At 47.6% G+C, this 9,023-nt stretch overlaps 1 protein-coding gene and 1 long non-coding RNA gene across 2 annotated transcripts; one reads left to right on the top strand and one right to left on the bottom strand.

Annotated features, from left to right (window-relative positions):
- Positions 1-174: 174 nt before the first annotated feature.
- Positions 175-8,491, bottom strand: LOC146300209 (zinc finger FYVE domain-containing protein 1-like). Its single transcript, XM_084681618.1, has 11 exons — positions 6,805-8,491; positions 6,177-6,681; positions 5,241-5,455; positions 4,945-5,051; positions 4,728-4,836; positions 4,481-4,578; positions 4,119-4,236; positions 3,854-4,024; positions 3,439-3,619; positions 3,223-3,336; positions 175-3,014 (listed from the first exon to the last, which is right to left on the bottom strand). The coding sequence occupies exons 1-11, from the start codon at positions 7,297-7,299 to the stop codon at positions 2,782-2,784; spliced, it is 2,346 nt and encodes a 781-aa protein (XP_084537744.1). The 5' UTR covers positions 7,300-8,491; the 3' UTR covers positions 175-2,781.
- Positions 4,412-5,986, top strand: LOC146300210 (uncharacterized). Its single transcript, XR_014732208.1, has 2 exons — positions 4,412-5,080; positions 5,182-5,986. It is a non-coding gene; the product is annotated as an uncharacterized LOC146300210 (long non-coding RNA).
- Positions 8,492-9,023: the final 532 nt, after the last annotated feature.

Here is a 9,023-nt window from a genome sequence, read left to right as displayed (position 1 = left end):
CGCCATTATTTTGGTATACTGTCATCATAGGTACAGTGCTTGAAAAGGTAATTTAAGGTAATGCCATAAACGTACATTTCTCTTACATTATGATCTTGACTACTTTCATCTGTGACCACAAAAATGAGTCAAGTTCGCATGTAATTATATGATAGACAGTTAGAGCCAGACAGGTTTGTTTACACTTTACAGACAAAAATCATTATTTTATTGAGACACAATTGAACGTAGGCATACATACAGAGGGTGGGTTTATTTAAATAATTAAACAGTGTAAATAACACTACATAAGACTGCTCTCATTCAGTCATATTGGTCATAATCAGAAATAATATTACAACTCTAATAATAAAAAAAAAACATGCTGGGGATCAATGGACGTGAAGGACATACAATATCTGGTTTCATTTTTTATCCTGTTCAAATATGACAGAAAATAACTAGTGCGATAAATGATATTTCAACCAGATAAAAGATATTGACTCAAGGCAAATGTACCAAAATCTTTCCGCACATCCCAACCTAACATCACAGCTATATGAGGAAAAATAGGCAATCTAATTTTTTCATATATTTTTTTTTTTTTTTTTACAATCAAGATAAACAATTTTATCTTCACATGATTTTTTACAAGCAGTATTTTAAAGGCATTTCCATGTGCTTGGTTTGTACCCAGACTTAGTCTTCTTCCCGTCCCCTAATACTAAAAGCATGTGTCCAAACATACTATCGTAGATGGTAAAGATGTTTGTTAAAGCTTATTTAAATGAGAAATACCGTTGAGTTTCATCCAACCCCTAAAAATAAATTTAGTGGTGATTGAAAATGATGTAGACCTTGTGAATGCAAGTAATTGGATTTCATTTTTTAAAAAAACTTTAAAAAAAAACTGGAAAAGCACCATGACTCAAGCAAAAAACATCATGAATTATGACTACATGTAGTAACAACAACACCATGAATAACACAGAATAACATGAGAATATTAGCTATAAATTATTTGACACTGCAGCTTTCAGTGGAAACTATGTAGAGAAGCTTCAGGGAAGGCTGAAAACAAAACATAAATGTGCTGAACTTGTCTACTGAGTTTTTGCGGGATCAGTCTACGGGTGTAGTCTGTTATGGAACTGTGTTCAAGATCGGAGAAATCGGATGTTTTTCAAACGGCATCCTTCCCAGTCAACACTAAATTTACTTAACAGAAGATCCAGAATGGCACTCAGTAGTAATGAGGTTATGTCTTGGTTTTTCTCTAAACGTCTAAAAGGCCATGTAACTCTCCGACTGTCATGCACGCCCAAAAAAAGAATTCCTCTTTTAATTCATAAATATTTTCTTTACTAAAATCTAAAATGTACACTTCTCTAGTATAATTCTACATCTTCATTCAAACATCATCACACGGTCAATCATGAAACACCAGTACAGAAACATTAACATTTACGACTGTTTAAATGCCAGTCTTAATCCAAGCATAGATTTCCATTTCATTTTTGAGAAACCAGACTGGTTGTGGAGTCTCTCTGGCCATGATAAACAGCAGCTTTTCACAGCTACAACTGACTTAGTGCAAAAACAAAAAGTTTGCAGTAAAACATGCCAATGCATCTGCAGTTGATGCAGATATCCACTTACCATCCCACAGTACATCACGTAGCATCAGTGAGAATACACTTAATGGTAGAATTAATGGAACCTCATTCTAAAACCCCACAGGGTTCACAACAAACCAATATATTTTTGAACATATTACAAATGCTATTTTCTTTGTGGTAGAAAAATATCTCAACACCATAATAATAAAAAAAAGCAGTGATTTTAGTGTCGACACAGAATATAATATTCACTTTGTCTCCTAGCTCTCCTTTAAGAGGAACAAGTAACATCTACGCTCCTGTTTCTCTACAAGGCATCAGGAACTTTTAGAACCGCTAACATTTTACCAGCCACAGCATCTGGGCAACACCAGCTGAGTAACAGAGGTATGGTGACGAGGCAAGAGCCTCGATCACGTGAGGGGGTAAGAGCCTCGATCACGTGAGGGGGCAAGAGCCTCGATCACGTGACGAGGCAAGAGCCTCGATCACGTGACGGGGTAAGAGCCTCGATCACGTGAGGGGGCAAGAGCCTCGATCACGTGAGGGGGTAAGAGCCTCGATCACGTGACGAGGCAAGAGCCTCGATCACGTGAGGGGGCAAGAGCCTCGATCACGTGAGGGGGCAAGAGCCTCGATCACGTGAGGGGGCAAGAGCCTCGATCACGTGAGGGGGCAAGAGCCTCGATCACGTGAGGGGGCAAGAGCCTCGATCACGTGAGGGGGTAAGAGCCTCGATCACGTGAGGGGGTAAGAGCCTCGATCACGTGAGGGGGCAAGAGCCTCGATCACGTGAGGGGGCAAGAGCCTCGATCACGTGAGGGGGTAAGAGCCTCGATCACGTGAGGGGGTAAGAGCCTCGATCACGTGACGAGGCAAGAGCCTCGATCACGTGAGGGGGCAAGAGCCTCGATCACGTGAGGGGGTAAGAGCCTCGATCACGTGACGAGGCAAGAGCCTCGATCACGTGAGGGGGCAAGAGCCTCGATCACGTGAGGGGGCAAGAGCCTCGATCACGTGAGGGGGTAAGAGCCTCGATCACGTGAGGGGGTAAGAGCCTCGATCACGTGAGGGGGTAAGAGCCTCGATCACGTGAGGGGGTAAGAGCCTCGATCACGTGAGGGGGTAAGAGCCTCGATCACGTGAGGGGGCTCCTCTGTTTCCCGCCGCAGGAGCCCTGAAGCTAGAGGTCTCCCGGCTTCTGGCTGCAGCTCACGCACACACGCACCAGGTGGTCCCAGCCCCGGGAGGGCACAGGACGACGGTCTGGGGAGCACTCGTCACACACGCCCTGCCCGCAGGCGCGACAGTGGTGCTTGGACAGCTTGGCAGTGAAGAGGCTTTGGCAGTGGTGGCAGGACAGGATGTCCTGATCAGGCACCCAGTAGGCAGGACGCGCAGCATCCTTCACCAGGCCTGAGGACGGCAGGAACACTCCGGATGACTGTTTACGCCGTGACTCACAACATAGCGTGGATATTTGGGAGTTAAAACGGATCTTGTTACTACATTCTAAATAATTTGTTTATCCTTACGTGCCACCAGATGGCAGGCTGTCCCAGTCAGACTTTCCACCTTTCACACTATTACACAATGGTTCTGGAGTGTTTATGGCCCTACTCACCCAGTGGGATGTCTATAGCAGTGACCACAGCTCCCAGAGTATGAGTCACAGCTTCTCCAACCTTCCTGGCGAGGGTCCCGCCTTCCTCTTCGTCAACTTCCTCCTCCAGGAGCTCTGGAACACAGTCAGATCAGGTAGCTAGGTTACCTCTGCTGCACGCGGCTCCAGGGTAACAGAGACACGGGCAGCCTTGCGACACGGTAGCCGGTGCTCTACCTGCGTGTCTCTGCCTCTGCTCAAAGCAGGCGTCGCAGACTCTCACAGGAGCCAGGCCCCAGCCTCTCTCAGAGACGGGCATGGCTTTGGAGGAGCAGCCGTCACAGAAGCCCTCTCCGCAGGCGCGGCAGTGGTGCTTAGTGTCGTTGTCCTGGAAGACCTGGAGGCACTTATGGCATGTCTGGAGCACAGGGGACACAGCAACATGGGGTTTGTTATTGAGCGAAGGCCAGAGAGGAGGAGCCCTGAGACACTCTTATCTTGAGAGCTGCAAACACAGGTTGTGTAAGAGCCTTCAGCCGAGTACCACGTAAGGGCAGTAAACATGAGCAGCTAAGTGTTGACTTGGCTGTTGGAGCATGTTAGCATGCGGTGGTGGTGGTGGTGGTGGGGGGTGGGTGCGTGTGTCACTCACTAATATGAGGGAGTTGGGTTTCCAGTAGGCAGGTGCGATCTGATCGGTCAGCCAGGAGGTGACAGCCTTGGCAGGCTTCACGCTGAGCTCAGACATGGACTGGGAGATGTAGGTGACGCCATCCAACAGGCGCTGCGCTGCATTACTGTTGTCTTTTAAAAAGCCATCACACTGTGGAAGGACATCACACTATCGTTAGGTCTTAATTGCTGGGATAAACAGGCTCCTCCGGTGGGTGTGGGTGTGTACTGCGGGTCAGACGTACCCCAGGCCAGATGTGCTGGATCTCGGTGCGGACTACGGTGTCCACCGGGTCCTGGTTTCCAAACCAGTACTGCCGGCTCCGGTAAATCACACCACAGTTAGGACATTCAATCACATACCTGCAGAGCAGACATGCAGCCCAAGACAGATCACGTTACAGAGATGTTTTTGCCACAATACATTTCAAAACACTAGCGACGCAAGTCTAGGGTTGCATAACAACATATCTCACAAAATTCTACAGGTGATTTTAGACTCTCGCTCAAGGCAAGGATCACTGTGGTTAAAATTAGAGACTTGTGGTAACTCTAAGCCTGCCCCCTGCCCTACAACATGCCCTGGGGTCACCCCTTGCCTGCTCACCCAGACCAGGCGTATCTGGCGAGACCCAGCCAGGGAGAATCTGACGAAGCAGATGTCTTGGGAACCACAAGTACCTCTTTCCCTCCTTCATAGCAGGCCTAGACAGACAGGAAAGTGGGGTCAGGGGTCACTGAACAGTCAGTGAACAGGTATTGATGGGGGTTAGAGCCCGGTGATGTCAGCAGGTAACAGGAGACCTGCGCCTGGGAGCCTCCTGCGGATTGGAGGGTTAGGTGACCAGGCTCACCTTGCAGGTGTAGATGCGGTTGTCGTAGTGGACAGAGTAGCGACAGCGGTGCTTGGCCTCGTGGGACAGACCCTCCAACAGGTGGTTCATGCTGTTCCTGCAGCCCGCCCTGAAGCACAAACAGCAGCGTCACAGGTTACTCACCTGCTCGGCAAGTCATCAAAAGAAGCTGGAGAGACAGAGAGAGAGAGAGACAGAGAGACAAGAGAGAACTGACCCACAACTGAGACAGATGCTGGAGCAGGTGAAGTACTCATCAGGAAAGAAGCAGCTGTGAGCTACAAGCTCGTCAGCAATCTCCCCATTGAAGCGTTCGCTGAGAGCCTGTACAGATGACACAGAGCCATCCTCAGGTAAAACACACCCAACACAACAACACTTACAAACCTCAAGGGAACATTCCTAACGTCCAGTTTTCAAACTTGTTTCCCCCCATGTCATTTATGAACCAAAGGCTCCCCACAGGTGAGGCCTCTGGGGGCTGAGACCCGCAGCGCTTCCCTCGCTGCCTACCTGCAGGGCTTTGAAGATGATGAGCGGAGTGCGAGGGGAGCGGGTGGCGTTGTTGTCCAGGAGCTGCTCCAGGTTGTGCCGTAGGCCTCCAAAGTCCGTGGGCGGAGTGGCGGTGCGCGTGCCGCGGTACTGGATGGAACTGAAGGCTTCTGGGAACCTGCCGAGCTTCCTGAAGCGCTCCACCAGAAGCCGCTCCACAGACTCGGAGGACTTGTCTGGATCAACGCAAGCACATGCAGGAGGGGTTGACCAGTACGGACAGGAAGTGACACGTGCATCCACCAACTGCCTTCGTTCATCCCACATGATGCTAATGTATGCTTTTAGCAGACGCAGGAAGCAGAATTATATAAGAACATTACAACAGAGAGACGGAGACAGAGACAGAGAGAGAGACAAAGAGAGAGACAGAGAGAGAGACAGAGAGAGACAGAGAGAGAGACAGAGAGAGACAGACAGAGAGAGACAGAGAGAGAGACAGAGACAGAGAGAGACAGAGAGAGAGACAGAGAAAGACAGAGACAGAGACAGAGAGAGAGACAGAGACAGAGAGAGACAGAGAGAGAGACAGAGACAGAGAGAGAGACAGAGACAGAGAGAGAGACAGAGAGAGACAGACAGAGAGAGACAGAGAGAGAGACAGAGAGAGAGACAGAGAGAGACAGAGAGAGAGACAGAGACAGAGAGAGAGAAAGAGGGGAACAGCTTGGCCATAAATTAAAGTAGTACAGATTGTTCCAATTCTACATTCCAGGCATTCTTTACACCTGTCATTTTACCAATACCTCAGTGACACTGTGAAGACATGCGCGAGACGGTTTATCATTCTGATGTCTGTGCATTCACTCCTTCAAAGACCACATCAAATGACTGGCTTAAAATTACTGTATAGACTTAGGCCAGTTTACTGCCCAAACAAACAAACTCAACACTGACCTGAGCCCAGCAACTTGGTGTGGACGGTCTCATGAAAGATGACCACAGCAGGCCCCAGAGTGGACAGAGGGACATCCAGGCCACACCTGGCTGTGGTGGCCTTCAGCTCCTTGGTGAAATGCTTCAGGTAGGCGTCCGAAGCATCCCCCAGGAACTTGAAGAGGTCGTCGTGGAGACGGTCGGCGTGGGTGCGGTAGATGATGAGGTCTGAGATGGCCAGCACCTTGAGCAGGAGGCGGGTTCTCTGTCCCTGGTTAGAGCTGTTCCCCAGCAGGCCCTCGGTGTCGATCACCACCACCTTATGGACGGGGTCGAGGGCGGCCCAGACACCCACCGTGCAAGACTCCTGCGTGGGGGAAGTCTTGAACACCTCCCTGCCCATGAAGAACGTGTGGTTCAGAGTGTGGGACTTGCCTTCTCCCGTGTTGCCAAAGATCGCCACCACCTTCAGTAGTTTGTCAGGGGCACAGTTCAACGTCTTCAAAAACGAATCTTCATCTTTTATCTGTAATGAACGGAACGTTTTAGAAAAATGTATGTGGTCGGTAAGATCCTTTAACCTCTGCCCCATGACAAGGACAGTAGTACTGAACACTGGGTACGAAAAGACCCTCATCACGTCACCTACCTGCATCTCCTCGTTTTCATCCACCAGGAGGAAACTGGTGGCTTTCTCCAGAAGTTTGGATCTCTGGGATTCGGTCGTGTCTATGAATGTGTTCGGGGGGCTCTCTGGCTCCGCGGGGATGGGCGGAGGATAGCTGGTGACGTGGTGCTTCTTCTTGTTTCCTCCGCTGTGGGTGCGTTTCTGACAGTCCTGGCACAGGTTGAGTTTGCAGTTCTGGCAGCGAGCCGTCGCCCTGTGCCGTCCTCCGTCCGCGGAGCCTCCACTGCCCCCTTTGCAGCTGTCACAGTAGGGGACATGACCCGGGCCGATCTGGACCCGCTCGTGGTCCTTCAGGCGTTCTTGGGTGTGAAGTTCCTGCTCGCAGCGAACACACTGCAGGCTCTTGCACTCGTCGCATTCAAACGCTGCTTCCTCTGAGCCAGCACAGGCGTAGCTCTCCTGACAGATGAGGCTGGTGTTGACTCCCTTATCGGAAGATGAGCCATGACCACTCATTGTTTCTCAAACGTGAGGGATTAAATACTGTGTTATGCTTGCGGGAGTGGTCTGACTGTAATGCCAACTATATCCTATAGGAGACTGAACAAAATTAAGTTTGTGACCTTAGTGTTATATATTAAGTGCCCAACAGACTACTGCTTCTGTAAGCTACACCAAAGACTTGATCTAACAAGACTTAGTATATTATGACAGCTGCATGGTATTCTATTGAAATCTTAATTTTCTGTTCCTCTAACAATATCTTGTTTATGAATTAAATGTATGCAGCATAAAGGTTCAAATGTACAATGAGGCAGTAAGATGAGTAGAATGTTTGGTTAATTGTCCATTTCAAGTCAACATTTCTTGTAAAAACGTTTCTACTTGCACCATCAAAATTTGTCCACAACTGAACAAAACAATTTACCTGCCAGAGTGCAAATGAGGATAACAAAATTGCGGTTATTTGATTAAGGCAGGTGCAGCTTGCTATCCAAGTGCAGTGGCAAGACGATTAACGTTAGCTGACTTATTTCCCTGAAATATATAATAATGTGCAAATTAACACAGATGTAGTCCACGTATATCTCTAAACTGGACTGTCACTGTAGTTAGCTAGCCGGAGGAACCCATAGACCTAGTTTACGTTCTCGAAAACGGTAGGCTACTTTTGCTTAGCTGCTTCTCCCATGTATAACAGTACGTTGGCAAACCAATTGTGCAAAATGTATCTTGCTAGGTATTTAGCTTGACATTGAAAATGGTTAGCTAACTATTCAGCTAGCTAGTCTAGTGATATTTATGCCAACAAGCTTGTCACACAAAGGACAGGCTTGACTTAAGTCAGTAGCTAGGACACACAATTCCAACAAGTTCGACGGACAAAATTGTAAGTAGAGAGACGCAAAATAAGTAATATTAGATAACCCGGCAGGAATAAATTATAGTTGGTCGCCCCATATGCCTAGCTAGCTAGCTGTTAGTCCACAACAACTTGTCAACAATAACACAGATGACTTAACAGTATCAAGTAGTCAGTCAATGTTCGGAAATAAGCGGGTCCGTTTTAGCACAGACGACACGAAGAAAAATGGCACAATTCCGTTGGAGAAGTCTTTAAAAACTGTTCACTTATTGCAGTTAAATCCACCTTAGCGTTGTCATTGTTTTGTTCAGAAGCCCCCTCCCTGAATATCTGGGCTATTTTGTTGGCAGGTCAGATCAGCTGATCAGATTATTTTCAGTCATGGGAGGGCAAAGAGGGTTCAAGGGATTGTGGGGGTTGTAGTTAATAATACAAATGTCGGTAGATTTTTGTGGTGGCGGTTTTTATTGAACCCTAACTCTATGATTGAACCACTTGAACGTTAAACAGTTTAAAAGTAGTTTGCAAGTTAGAAGTTGAGCATATCCCTTTTATTAAAATAATATGCATGAACTCTAAATAGAGAATCTGTCAATTTTAAGATTCGAGAGTAGATTTATTGACGTTTCCTTGTAGCCTGTTGTACGGTGGCCCTGAAGTGCAAATCACACCCCCTAACCCCTACTTCTGTCGATCAATTTTCATATTTCTTGTTAGTTGGCCTACTGCATCCAATCAGCGCCAAAGTGTAGTACCTACCCTTTCCGTTCAGAGTTAATGTAATGTGTTTTTGAGTTGTTGTAATGTCGTTTTCCATTTGGGGGAGCATGTTTTTGTATTGGGGGGAGGTGAACAAGTCATCCGATTTGGGGGG

Source organism: Hypomesus nipponensis, chromosome 3, assembly GCF_054491055.1.
Source record: "Hypomesus nipponensis isolate SF chromosome 3, ASM5449105v1, whole genome shotgun sequence".
NCBI classification, from domain to species: Eukaryota; Metazoa; Chordata; class Actinopteri; order Osmeriformes; family Osmeridae; genus Hypomesus; species Hypomesus nipponensis.
The sequence above is the reverse complement of the archived record's forward strand: the minus strand, read 5'-3'. Positions and strand labels throughout refer to the sequence as shown.